This window comes from Chiloscyllium punctatum, chromosome 11, assembly GCF_047496795.1.
Source record: "Chiloscyllium punctatum isolate Juve2018m chromosome 11, sChiPun1.3, whole genome shotgun sequence".
NCBI lineage: Eukaryota > Metazoa > Chordata > Chondrichthyes > Orectolobiformes > Hemiscylliidae > Chiloscyllium > Chiloscyllium punctatum.
In genome coordinates, this window is record NC_092749.1 from 81,354,379 (window position 1) to 81,369,014 (window position 14,636).

The 14,636-nt window shown below is 40.6% G+C and overlaps 1 protein-coding gene across 9 annotated transcripts in view; it reads right to left on the reverse strand.

Annotated features, from left to right (window-relative positions):
- dop1a (DOP1 leucine zipper like protein A) overlaps nucleotides 1-14,636 on the reverse strand; it is a 344,210-nt gene that overhangs the window by 165,898 nt on the left and 163,676 nt on the right. For all 9 annotated transcript variants that reach the window (XM_072581124.1, XM_072581119.1, XM_072581125.1 and 6 more), the window contains 2 exons: nucleotides 7,983-8,257; nucleotides 748-900 (listed from right to left, as the gene is read on the reverse strand). In XM_072581124.1, coding sequence (XP_072437225.1) covers nucleotides 748-900; nucleotides 7,983-8,257 — 428 coding nt within the window. The remainder of the gene's footprint in view (nucleotides 1-747; nucleotides 901-7,982; nucleotides 8,258-14,636) is intronic.

Sequence of the window (14,636 nt, forward strand, 5' to 3'; positions counted from 1 at the left end):
TGCCACAAGGATCAGTGCTGGGTCCTCTACTTTTTGTTACTTACATAAATGATTTGGATGTGAGCATAAGAGGTACAGTTAGTAAGTTTGCCGATGACACCAAAATTGGAGGTGTAGTGGACAGGGAAAAGGGTTACCTCAGATTACAACAGGATCTTGACCAGATGGCTCAATGGGATGAGAAGTGGCAGATGGAGTTTAATTCAGAGATGACTCTAAATTCCCCAACTTCTATCAAAGCAAGTAAATTTTGCTAATTAACCTACTGGTTTTAGGAAGGGATAAACTTCCAGGTGCAAACACCTCATGACCTATCAATGTGCAACTTTTACTACCAGAAGGTGATACTGTCCAAGATATAGGTGAAATAATCATTCCTTCCATCTCAACATTCAGCCAATTGACTTGCCTTCAATAATGCAGCTGTTATCTGAAGTTGGTAGCAATGTTTGACCAGATATATCAAGGTAACACAGGTCCTTTATTTCCACACGCAAAACACCCCATATCTCCTTCAGACATGGGTAAAAGATGCTAACCAATTTTTACCCTAGCCAGTATAATGGATACTCTATTTAGAAGCTTTCATAGTTATGTAAAATCTGGTTAAAAAAGAAAACAGCTCAATGTCACTCCAGGAACAGCAATTTCCACTATGGTGAATACAACACAGTAGCAACTGCTAAGTGATTACTTCAGACATGTCCAACAGTACAAACACCCAAATCTTTAAGGACATCCTCATACCTTGTCTTTATGTAAGAGTTGCTGACTAATTACATCTTCGCAAATGCTAGAAGATGGGACGAGATTATGCAGTTGATAAAACAGTTCGACACCTCTCTGATAATATTGTGGGGTTTTATCCCCAAGCTGATTCCAAAGTATCACCGCCACTTGCTTTAATAAGAAAAAGAAAAGAAAAATTGACAATTATATTTTAATTTTTCATGACACACAACACAGCATAAATATTCTTCAGACTTAATGTGTACATTTCAAATGTAGGTGGTACAATACAAGACTTTTCAAATTTAGAGTCATAGAGTTCTTAATGCAGGAAATATTTTTAGAAATTTCTGGAGAGAGTGAACTTATTTATTCCATGATATTGTTGTGTTGCTAGCCCTGTCCTGACTGCAATTGGCTTTTCAAAATGTATTATTTCACTGGGTGTGAACTTGCTTAAACAAATAAGCAAAATCAATATTTGTTTCCCATTGCAGATTGCCCTTCAGAAGGTGGCAATGGGCTAGATTTATTTACTGAATGGTTATTTAACTGAATTTAAATTCGACCATTTCTATACATATCCTCGAACTCATGTTGCCAGAGCAATTGCCTGGGTCTGGATTACGTTATCACTATACCACACATCTTCTAATTTACATGCACTGCCCCAGTAGTTTTATTAGGTGCCAAATTTCTTGCCAAATCTGATGGGTACATTCGCATTACTAATCATTTGTGAATATACACCCTTAATTTTGTAAATTTCTTCTAACCTCTCAGTCACAAATTCAGGCCTACTACAGATGTTATGTTGGATGTAGTCATCTCAGCCGTACTAATAAGACATTTGAGCGTCTTGACTTTTACTGGGACCGACTCACGTTGTCCTATGCTCCCTTGTATACTTGCAAAACCTGGAATGCAGCCAGAGCACTGCATTGTAATTTAAAGTGGACATTCACATCTTTCACATAAATCTTTCTGATAGATACAACAGCAAACCATGCAAATTCTTGAGATAATGCCAGATATGAATAATCAAGCTGCTTACTTCCATTTAACAAGAACATACCAAAAATAGTTACGTTTGGTCCTTTAATTGAATGCTCAGTTTAACATTGCATAAAACTATATTAAACAACATGCCATTCCCTCCCAAGAATAATGGGATTTTTTTTTAACAAGACAATTTCCAAGCTTCATGTAGACCTTCTGCCTCGCTACCTTATAGCGCTCTGCTTTAAAAACTTCCATGCTACTGTGTATTTTAATTCTCACTGTTCACAGCTAAAATTGGATGATACATAAGGCAGTAATTGCCCTTAAGTTATAAATTCAAGGTATGGACCAAGGCACTAACAAATTAATAATAAACACTCAATAATAAAACATTAAAATTAGGAAAAAAATAACAGTGGTCTTTCGTAGAAAGTAGAAAATATGCAGAAGATGTTAAAACTGTAGTGAATACTGTATATACTCAGGTAATAGTCAATCTCGTATAAAAATCAAATGTCTTCTTTCAGCCAAATTTTATTTTTCTCATGGTTCTCATTTGAATCAACCCCAACTTTTGGCCAAAAAAAGCTTTCTACCTACCACCTAAAATCAAATTCACTTGAATGCAAAGCTACTCATTCATAGAATCATACAAGAGACTAGCATCGATAGCAGGTAATTTTAACTTTCCCAACATCAATCAAGGTAATCAAAAAAAAAGTCATCCAGTTATACAGCATGGCAATAGACCCTTGAGATCATTTTGTCTGCACCAATCAGATATCCTAAACTGATTTAGTCCTAAATTGCCAGAATTTGGCCTATATCCCTCTAAACCCATCTAGATATCTTGTAAATGTTGTAGCTGTATTCACCTCCACTACCCTCTCAGGCAGCTCATTCCATACACAGCCCACAGTCTTGTGAAAATGTTGCTACTTAAGTCCCTTTTCAATCTTTTCTCGCTCAGCTTAAATCTATGGTCTGTAGTCTTGGACTCCCTTACACGAGAAAAAGACCTCAGCTATTCATCTTATCCATACCTTTCATGGTTTTATAAATCTCAGCCTCCGAAGGGAAAAAATGCTCCAGGGGAAAAAAAATCCCAGCCTAATCAGCCTTTCTCTAAAAAGTCACATACCCCTGAATACTTAGTTCGCGGCCCTGATTTCATAACAACCAAGTTTCTGTAATGACTATAAGATCATACCCATGAACCTCTATTTATTATACCAATTCCTTTTCGTTGTGCTGAATACCATGTACATTTAATTTTAAATAGAATTCTTAGAATGCATCAGGAAAGCTCTTTAAGCCAGTTTGAAGTGCCGCCAAGAAAGGAGGTAGTCCTGGACTTAATTTTTGATAATGAAGCCAGGCAAGTGTCGAAGTATCAAGGCAAGTGGATGAAGTAGCAGAAGGGGTTTGTTTTTGCAGGCAGTGATCATAACGCCATTAGGTTCAAGATTGTTGTGGAAATGGACAAGACTGGGCCTAAAATCAAATTTCTAAACTGTAGGAAGGCTGACTTTAATAGGATCAGGTATGGATTGGCCAGAAGCCGAATCTGACAGAGCAGTGGGATGCATTCAAGGATTGGGGCGGCACTGCTGCCTCGCAGCGCCAGAGACCCAGGTTCAATTCCTGCCTCAGGCAACTGTCTGTGTGGAGTTTGCACATTCTCCCCACGTCTGTGTGGGTTTCCTCCGGTTTCCTCCCACAGTCCAAAAATGTGCAGATTAGGTGAACTGGCCATGCTAAATTGCCCATAGTGTTAGGTGAAGGGATAAATGTAGGAGAATGGGTCTGGGTGGATTGCTCTTTGGAGGGTCAGTGTGGACTTGTTGGGCCAAAGGGCCTGTTTCCACACTAAGTAATCTAATCATGAATTAGATTCCAATAAAAATAAAGGGTGGGAACAACAAATCCTGTGATCCCTGGATAGCAAGGAATATAAAGGATTGGATAAAGAGAAAAAGACCTCAAAACAGTAGAAGCCCTAGAAGGGTGCTGAATGTGCAAGGAGAAACTTGAAAATAAATTAGGAAAGCAAAATTGGATATTTGACATGTTTAAAGTAAGAAAAATCTCCAAGGCCGGATGAAATGTATCCCAGGGCTGTTTCATGAGGAGAGAGAAGAAATAGTACCGGCACTAGCAATAGTTTTCAATTTCTCTCTGGCCATAGAGAACTGAAGCACACCCATTATTGACAAAGGGAGCAAGGATAAACAAGAAACTACAAGCCAGTCTAACCTTCACATCTGATTGACTTGATTAAATGTTTCAAAGCTTGAACCAGGTATGTAGATGAGGTAAGTGTTTTTAACTTTAGCAAGGCTCTTGGCACAGGAGATTGATAGCAAAGGTAAGAACCTATGGAATCCAAGTAAATTTGGCTAAATGGAACCAGAATTAGCTGAGTGGTAGAAAGCAGGTGGTGATGGTCTAGGGTGGTTCTGTGACCAGTAGCCTATATCCAGTGTGGTGTCACAGTGATTAGTATTGGGGCCCTTGCTATTTATGGCATGGAGGTTATTGTTGAGCAGGTCAAATGCACTGATCAGTGGCAAATGGAATTCAATCCAGATAAGTGACAGGCAATACACACAGGCAAGGGAATACGTGAAGGGTTGGACCCATGGGAATCACCAATGATCAGAGGGACCATGCTGTGCATGCCAACCAGTGCCTGAAGGTTGCAGGACTGGTAGATAAAAAAAATTAAAGCGGTGTCTGGGATATTTGCCTCTATTAGCTGAGACACAGTATTAAGAGAAAGGAGGTTATGCTGGAACTCTTTAAAAAGTTGGTTTGGCAACAGCTAGAATATTGCCTGCAGTTCTGGAATCCACATTAGTGGGGCAATGTGATTGGAGAGGCTGCAGTAGAGATTTATCACCATGTTGCCTGGGCTGCAGAGATTTAGTTTTTTTTCTTAATTCACTTGTGCGGCATGGATGTGGGTGTCACTCGCTGGCCAGCATTTATTGTTTGTCCCTAGTTGTCCTTGAGAAGATCGTTGTGAGCTGTCTTGAAATGCTGTAGTCCACAGGCTATAGGTTGACTTGCAATGTCCCTAAAGAGAAAATTCCAGGATTCTGACCTGGTGACAGTGAAGGAATGGTGATATATTTCCAAGTCAGGGTAGTTATTGTACATAGCAGAACTTGCAGGAGGTAGTGTTCTTATGTATCTGCTGCCCATGTCCTTCGATGGAAAAGGTCATGGGTTTGGAAGGTGATGTCAAAGGATCATTGGTGAATTTCTGCTGTACAGCTTGCAGATTGTACACACAGCTGCTACTGACCATTGGTGGTAGATGGAGCGGATGCTTGTGGATACAGTGCCAATTAAGTTGGTTGTTTTGTCCTGGACGGTGTGGAGATTCACGATTGTTGTTGGAGCTGCACCCATCCAGGCAAGTTGGGAGCATTCCATTAAACCCTTGAATTGTGCCTTAGTAGAGGGTGGACAGGACTTGGGGAGTTAGACGGTGAGTTACTTGCTGTAGTTTTCCAAGCTATGGTCTGTTCTTGTAGTAACTGTATTTATGCAGTGAGTCCAGTTGAGTTTCTGGTCAATTGTAACTCCTAGGAGGTTGACAGTGAGGGATTCAGTATTGGTAATACCACTGAATGTCAAGGGACAATGTTTAGATTATCTCTTATTGGAGATGGTCATAGCCTGGCATTTGTATGCATGAATATTACTGCCACTTGACAGCCTAAGCCTAGGTATAGTCCACATCTGAACAGTATCTGAAGAGATGTAGATAGTACTGAATATTGCACAATCATTGTCAAACATCCCCACTGCTGACCTTGCAAAAGAGAAAAAAATCATTGATGAAGCAGCTGAAGATGGATGGGCCTTGGGCCATCTCCTTCAGAGATGTCTTACAGCTGAGATGACTGTCTTCCAACAACCACAACCATCTTCCTACATGTCAGGTCTGACTTTAACCAGTGGAAAGTTTGCTCCAAGATACCAATTGATTCCTGTTTTGCTAGGACTCCTTGTTGCCACACTCGGTTGAATGTGGCCTTGATGTCAAGGGCTGCCAGTTTCACCTCATCTCTGGAATCCAGCTGTTTTGTCCATGTTTGAACCAAGGGGGTACCAAGCAGCCCTTGCAAAATGGTAGCACAATGGTTAGCACTGCTGCCTCACAGCATCAAGGACCCAAGTTTGATTCCAGTCTTGGACACCTATGTATGCGGAGTTTATACATCCTCATGTTTGCATGGGTTTCCTTTGGGTACTCCAGATTCCTCCCACAATCCAAAGATGTGCAGGTTAGGTGGTTTAGCCATGCTGAAAACCCCATGCAGGGTTACAGGGATTGGATGGAAGGGTGGATCAGGGTGGGATGTTGGGGTTCTATGATTTTATGAAACCCAAACTGGTTGCCAGTGAGTAGGTTACTGCTCAGTAGGTGCTGCTTGATAGAACTGCTGATGACACCTTCCAACTTAAGATGGCCTTTTCCAAGATGGCGGTGGAGTTGGACTCCTCAGCTGGAGGTCATCTGGCATTCGTTTCTTTTCTTTCTTTTCCCCTCTTTTGTGTTTGTTTTACCTTCTTTCCACTCAGTGATGTCCTGAACTATTGGCCTCAGCATGCACCAAACGTAGGGACTTCTTGCCCTGACCCCCCACCCTCTCCCCGCCATGACATCCTTTCAGTCTGGCGTGACAGTCTCCTGGCCTGGGCCAGCAATTTCTTGGTAACCTGACGTGGCGGTCTCTTGACCCAGCGTGGAGTTCCAGCCTCAAGATGATTCAAGAGTGGTCTCCCAGCCTCGCGATGAAGCCCAGTGCTGTCTGGTGTCAAGGGCCAGCCGTCTAGAGGCTGAATACTAGTGTAGACTGGGTTGGAAGGACAATTATTCAGAACTTATTTCTTTATTTTTCTAATTCCTTTTCCCCTAAGAATCTGTACCTAGGTATCTTTGACTCCAAGACGGCATTGTAAGTGGCGACTTGTAAACCTTTCACTGTACCCAAATGAGTACATGTGACAATGAAGCCAATTCTATTTCTAAAGAAGAGAGACTGAATTGTCTGGGATTATTTTCCTTGGAGCAAAGGAGATTTGCTGGATGGGGAGATGTCATGATTGAGAAGTATAAAATTATGAGGGACCTGGATAGGGTAAGTCAGAAGAAATATTTCCCCTTGACAGAAGAATCAATGACCAGGGAGCACAGATTTAAGTTGAGGTTTAGAAGTTTACACGGGATGTGAGAATAAATGTTTTCAACAATAGGGTTGTAGGATTTTGAAACTCTTTACCTGTAAGAGCAGTAGAAGCAAAAGCCATCATAACTTTTAAGTAGTATTTAGATATATGCTTGCAATGCCAGACACACAAGTCTATGGGCCAAGTGCTGCAGAACAGTTTTAGAATGGTTAGGTGGCTGTTTTTGACCCTGAAGGGGCTTTTCATGTGCTGTAACCTATATGATTCCATTGAAGATGGATGTTCCACTCCATATGTCAGCACATGTAGACACAAACTGTCAAAGTTACCACCTCAGTCATGAGTACTGCATTGCCACCAGTCCCACACTCTAATATGACAACATGCAATCACTAAGGAAGAGACATACAGTCCAGATGAAACTTACAGTTGTCGAGATTTCAAAGCAGACAAATAATTGCACAGCAGCTGGGAGGTTTAAGATATTGGAGAAAAATGCTAGCACTTGGAGGAAATTCTCTACACAGCTTAGGCAAATGCCTAAGAGTAAACATGCAAACAGAGGAAAACCTAGCATGTGGCCACAACAGGAAAATGAAGTCAGTGAAAATTGCCAAAATAGATTCCTGAGAAACTGACCCTATCAGAATCTTCACCCTGAAATAAGCAGGAATGTTGAGCACTGCAGATTTTAAACCTAGCCCTAGATGGATTACCAAATTTGTGAAGAAAAACAATTTTGTGTTGCAACAAAAAATCCAAGATTTCATGGAGTCTCCTGCTGAAACTTGATGACAAGTTAAATAGCCTAACCATAGGCAAAAATGGATTTAATCCCTCCAAAAAATACTAATTGTGTCAATTACCCCCTACTTTTTGGCTCAACATTTGGGCTCAGGCTTTTACATGATTATATCAGGTAGTTAAATAGTAACCACAGCAATGCTGAAAATACTCAGCAGCTCTGACAGAAACTTGGCAAGAGAAACAAAGTCAATGTTTCAGGTTGTAACCTTTCACCAGAACCAGTGTTCTCTTGTACTCACCTTGAAAAATTCGGTTTTTTGAGTGATATACGTGAGGTTTTCTTGTGTAACTGGTGGCATGATGACAACGGCCACTGTTCCCTGGTTTGGACTTCTGGGCTGTGCAGACTCAAGGTTTTTCAGGTTTTCTCCACTAACGGCAGCGACCGACTGAGTTAGACCAACTAAGTCAAGTATCAATGAAATGGCAATACTCTGAATGCTGAAATCACTGGCAAAACAGCAGGCAGTCATGAGGGTCTGGAGCCAGACTGGTGGCTTTACCTGATCAAAATCTAAAGAAATCAAAATGAAAACTTCAAGCTTACTAAAGAAACCTTAAATGAACAATCCAAAAACTGCAAACTAACATTGTGAATTACTGTCACATATATTGAACTGGCACATGAACAAAATATAACAAGCAATTATAATTATTCTTGTTCACTTACAACTGCCTAGGTAATAGCAAAACCCTATCCTTTCCACAAAGAAATAATACAATGGATAAGGTATATCTTATTTACACAAACTGCTGTTCTGCATGCAATATCAGAAAGTAATTAAGAATAACCCCATGAGCCTGCTCCACCAATGAATGAAATCCCTTTAAATGAACATATCTAATAAAAGAAGCTTAGTTAGATATAATTATACTTCAGGCTCAAAATGCTGAAACTTCAACAAGTGTATTTCTAGTTTGAGAGCAAATGGAATGAAAGACTGATATATTGCTATTTAGTACATAATTGTAGCGTGACAATAATGTGGTACCTCCGAATACATATCCATGTAACATTCAGTTCCTAGATCTTTACACATAATTATAACACGGTTTTCTCTTAGCACTATAGCTATATGGTGAATACCATTCCAGGCTTCTACTTCCTTCACCATGAATGAAGTTGCTCTAATTTTAATTCTCACTTGGAGTTTTAACTCTACAATGAGGATGCCCTCCAATACGTGGTGTGGCACTACCAGCATGCTATAGGAGACATACTTCAGATTTAGTATGTCAAAATTGGACATCCATGAGGTGCTGTGGGCCATCTGCAGCAGAACTGTGCTTAACCATAATATGCAATCTCATGGCCTGAAATATCCCCACTCTACCATTACCATCAATATGGGAGATCAACCCTAGTTAAATGAAAACTGTATGAGAGGGCCTGCCAAGAGCAGAACCAGAGATACCTAAAAATGATTAAATTACGATGCTTGTATGCTAAACAGTTTGCATTGAACATGCATAAGGGATTCCACAACCATCAGGTCAGATTTAAATTCAGCAGTGCTGTCACAGCCAGTTGTGCAATTACAATAATAATAACAACAAACAACTAGAGGCAGAAGCTGCATCAGTGGAAAAGGTTTAAGCATTTGCATTCATCTTTAGCCAGAACTGCAGAGTGGATGATCCATCTCAGCCTCCTCCTGAGGTCCGCAAAATCCCAGATGCCAGTGTTCACCCAACTCTATTTATTCTACATTATAGTAAGAAATAGCTGAAGGGACTGGATGCTGCAAAGACTATGGGCCCTGACAAAATACTGAAGACATGTGCTCCAGAGCTGGTCATTCATGCCACCCCTCAGCTGTCCCAACACAGCTTACAACAAAGATTTATCCATAATATGGAAAATTGCCCAGGTTTGCCATGTATACAAGCAGGAAAAATTCAACCTTGCATATCATTCTATCCTATAGTCAGCAAAATGACAGAAAGCGTTAACAGCAGTGCCACCTGCAAAACAATAACCTCTTCACTGACGCTCAGTTTGGGTCCCACAAGGCCATGAAGCTCCTGACCTCATTATGACTTGGCCCGACAGAGGACAAATTACCTGAACCCCAGAAGAGAGGTGACAGTAACTGTCTTGACAAGGCTACACTTAATTAACTTGTTCAAGGAGCCCTAGCTATAACCATTGGAAATTACTGGAAAAGCATCTGCGAGGTGGCGTCATACCAAGCTGGAAGACTGGAACGTTTTTGGAGGTCAATCATCTCAGTCCCAGTTCATCATTAAAAGATTTTCTCAGCGTAATGCCCTAGGCACAACCATCTTCAGCTGATTCATCAATGACATTCCCTCCAACATAAGTTCAGAAATTGAGTTGTTTGCTGATGATTAAATAGTGCTCAGTAACAATACCTCAACTGCTTAAGTGTCGATATGTAGCAAGACCTGGACAACATCTAGGCTTGGGTTGATAAGTGGAAAGTAACAACACCACACAAATGTCAGGTAATGATCATTTTCGAAGATAAAATTTAACCATCACCCATCAAAATTGAATAATATTAGCAGCACCATGCAGCACCACCGCCGCCACCTCCCCCCCGTCGACATCCTGGGGCTTACCAATAACCAGAAACTGAACAGGTCCAGCTATATAAATACGGTGGCTACAAGAACAAGTCAGAGGTACAGAACTCTGAGAAACTCACCTCCTAGATCCCTGATCCCATTCAATATCTATAAGGCACAAGTCAGGATTATTATGGAATAGCGTTCCACTTACCTGATGATTACAGCTCTAACACCACTCAAAGCTTGACACTATCTAGAATAAAACAATCCACTCGATTGGCATCCCATCCACCACCTCCAATATTCATTCACTTCAGCACTGATGTATAGTGGCAGCAGTGTATAGCAACTACAAGATGTGCAGCAGTAACTCACTACGGCTCCTCTGACAGCACCTTCCTCTGGTCTCTCCCACTTAGAAGGCAAATGACAGGAGGTGCACAGGAACATTACCACCATCTGCAAAAAACCCTCCAAGTCACATAAGATACTGACCTGGAAGCACATTGCTGTTCAAAAACAGAAACTCAGCAGGTCTGACAGCATCTCTGGGAAGAAAGTAGAATGAAAGCTTTGAGTCTAGTGACTCGTCAGAACTAATAGCAGCTAGGATCAAGTGCTATTTATGCTGAAGACAGGGTGGGTGACGTAAGTGGACGGGTGGAGATGGAGCCCAGACAAGGAGAGAGAGAGAGAGACGAAAGGGATAGACAGACGAGGGGATCATTAATACTCAGCCAGGACAGAAAAGAAACTGAATAAATAATAATGAGAGCTGACAGTAGGACAGAATGGATAGCCTGTGCTGAAAGCAACTCATGTCATGTGATAATAGAACTAAGAATAGGTGAGAAAGGTTGGGTGTGCTGAAAGCAACCCATGTCATGACATGATCAGGGTGTTGGGTGGGTAAAGAAACGTGAAAGGACAGAATTAGGCTCTAAAGTTATTGATCTTGATGTTGAGTCCTAGAGACTGTATGGTTCCCAAATGGAAAATGAGATGCAGTTCTTTGAGCTTACACTGAGGCTCACTGAAACACTACAGCAAGCCTGCAACACAATATCACAGCTCTTTCACTGCTGCAATCCTGGAACTCCCTTCCTAACAGCACTGTGGGTTTCCTACACTACAAGAATTTCGGTAATTCAAGAGGCAATTCACCACCATATCCACCAGGTAATTAGGGATGGGCAATAAAATAAACAAATAAGATTATTCTAAATTTACATTGAAAGTGCACGAAGGACACAATAAAGTGACAATCTGCACTTGTGATATCTACTTCATCAACTCTTGTTAAGCAAAAAATGAGCAGAATTGTACCTAAGTAGTCTTCAAAGACTTGTATTAACACATGCTTTAGAGCCAAACATCTGTTTTAGATATTATCACTAGTATAATGTAGAAAACATAGCAGATAGTCTGAGTTCATTAAGTGCCATGGAGCAGATAGATGTGTAATGCTGAGGCAAGAGAAAAATTCTACAGTTAGTAAGCAACCCATACTTTTATCATGAGTTATTACTTGCAAACAAAGACTAAGTAATCTATTTTAGGGATGTAATTGAGGGATGAAGGTCACCAAAGACAATGTTCCTCTTCTTCTTTGAAATAATGTCCTTTACATTTGGCCGAGAGATCAGACAGGGGAGGCAGGAGGCTGTAAACATGGCATCCAAAAAAACCTCTCATTTAATGTTAAATGTTTGAACAGTTTCATTCATCTAATTCAGATTTTCAAGAACAACAATGCTTCTTTGAGGAACTGGTTGCCCAGAATTAATCAAATTTGGCGGGCTAAATTTTGTACCAAAAGACTAAAATTGATTTGATTTTGGCTACCTGGTACATAGTGCGCTGCCAAAAAGGTCAATGGACTTTTCCTAATCCTCTCACTCATTTTCTGTACACCTTGTGGCATACAAGGCTGACAGGCATGCGTTTATGCATTTTTCCATAGCTGTTTTTCTCTAGAACACGTCACCATCCTGTCATGAGAGGCTATAGTTTGAGGAAGGGCCATACTGCATTAAACATAGCTGACTAAGAGTACCAGGAGATACTCCTTTTCTTACTGTTTGCCGTGAGCATACTGGAGGGATTGGCCTGATGATGTCTGGCCACATTATGAACATACCCTTTGTGATCAAGCCTTATGTGGGAGTCGAATACACAGTTCCTTGCTTTGAGATAAGGATGCTGTCAACTGCACCACAAGATCTACCATTTTTCCTAATAATAGAAACAAATTCTAAAAGCTAGAAAATTATGATTTCAAAGAAATTCTGGCAATCAACAAGATAGATGCTAACCCACAGGAACATGTCAGTAGATTAATGATTTACAGCCTTGGAGGTCTACAGCACAGAAAAAAGCCCAGTCTCATTCTCAGACACGCACATCTCCATCAAGGGCGGATCTCCATCAATACTTCACTTTACCACAAGCCTATGGATAACCTCACAATGGTGCACTTCTCTAGCTTCCATCCTAAACATATTAAAATAGCTAGCCCCTATGGACAAGCCCTAAGCGTACACAGATCTGTTCAGATAAGGAATAACGCGACGGACACCTGAAGGACGCCGTCATAAAAACAGGATACGATGCTCAACTCATCAATCGCCAGTTCCAACTTGCCATGTTGTAAAACTGTAGTGACCACCCCAGGAGTGAGACACAGGATATGACCTAGAGGGTACTCTTCATCGTCCAATACTTCCCAAGAGCAGAAAAACTACACCATTCTTCGCATCCTGCAACACATTATCAATGAGGATGAGCAGCTCACCAAGGTCATCCCTATGCCTCCACTTCTCGCCAGTAAACAGCTGCCAAACCTTAAACAGACCATTGTTTGCAGCAAACTACTCAGCCTTCAGGACAACAGGATACATAGACTTTGCTGCACATTCAATGTATTTGGCTTTTTTGATATCACATTGATTGAACTGAATTGGCAAAAGACTGGCATCTGTGATGTTGGGTTTCATAAGAGGATGTTGAAATGGAGCATCCATTCAGCATTTCTGGCTGAAGATGTTTGCAGAAGCTCCAGTCTGTTTTTCAATTTTACATTATATTCTACCAGCAATGAGCCTGGATGTGTTCAGAGAATCTCCTCCTATCGGTTACTGAATTGACCGTTCATTGTCCATTCGCTGTGTAAGTTTTTGAGAATGCTTCTCTGCACCTTGTCCCATTCTTACTGGGCTGTGGATTATTCAGCTTCCCTTCTTGGCTCTCAAACTAGCTGCCTTTCTAAATTATTCCCTTTCCAAATACATTATGGGTGGAATCTTCAAGGAGTTTGAATGAAGTGGACGATGGTGGGATTTGTGGAAATATTGCATGAGTAGTCCAGCAGGACCTATCTTGATATTGGGAGCAACTTGTAGCATTTTGTTTTGCTTCTGCAGGGCAGCGAGGCCGGTTTCACAAGGAGAATATTGCTTGTTCAATGCTTTATTAATGGCACAACATCACATTTATCCATCACTACTTGCACACATTTCAAAAATAACTCTTAAGAAAGTTGAAGGCGGTGCCAAGAATTGTGCTTTCTTTGATGACTATAGTTCCTTTATTGGAACAATTAGGACTTTTTATTAGGTTTTTGTTTCTAACACAGAGTTCATCCAAACTTAATGTGGTTGTATGGAGTTGCATTGTAGCAAACTGTAGTCCATTGTAGTCCAACTTCTGCCCTGTCTCTGTTGCTCCAAAATGGCAGATGCTTTTCCTCATAACCTGCATGTGTTGCAAACATGTTTACAGTCTGTGATGTCCTAATAAGACACAATCTACATCACAGGAAATAATTCAGTGTCATGTTCTTGCTGTCGCATCCTTGTTCAAGATGAAAGTGAAGTATAATGTTTCATAAATGAAGTTAATGGTTTCCTTACATGAAAGGACTCTGGTCTTGTTGCATTTCAAAACAAAATTTACAAAGAATAAATGTTCCTAAACCCACTAAAAATGAATTCAAGAATTTGGATGAATGTTACGGAGGTAGTAATCTTCAGAATTCCTTCTAATTTTGTGCCGCGGTCACTATCAAGCTTGTGACCACAATGTCCTGACTGATGAACTATGACAGTTATCCACCATTGATGCAATACATCCATTCCTCAATAGTAATACTCCATCAAACACTTTCAGCCTGTAAAGATGCTGATAGTTGAATTATGTTGAGGCTGAGAATAGTTACATGGTGAGTAATTATAAGTAGCTCACATCTTTAACAAATGTTGCTGCGTAAAAAAAATTGAATGAATGAAATAAAACAAAAAATGCTGGAAATATTCATTAGACAGCACAGAACAAATGAATATGAATCTATGCTGAATCCA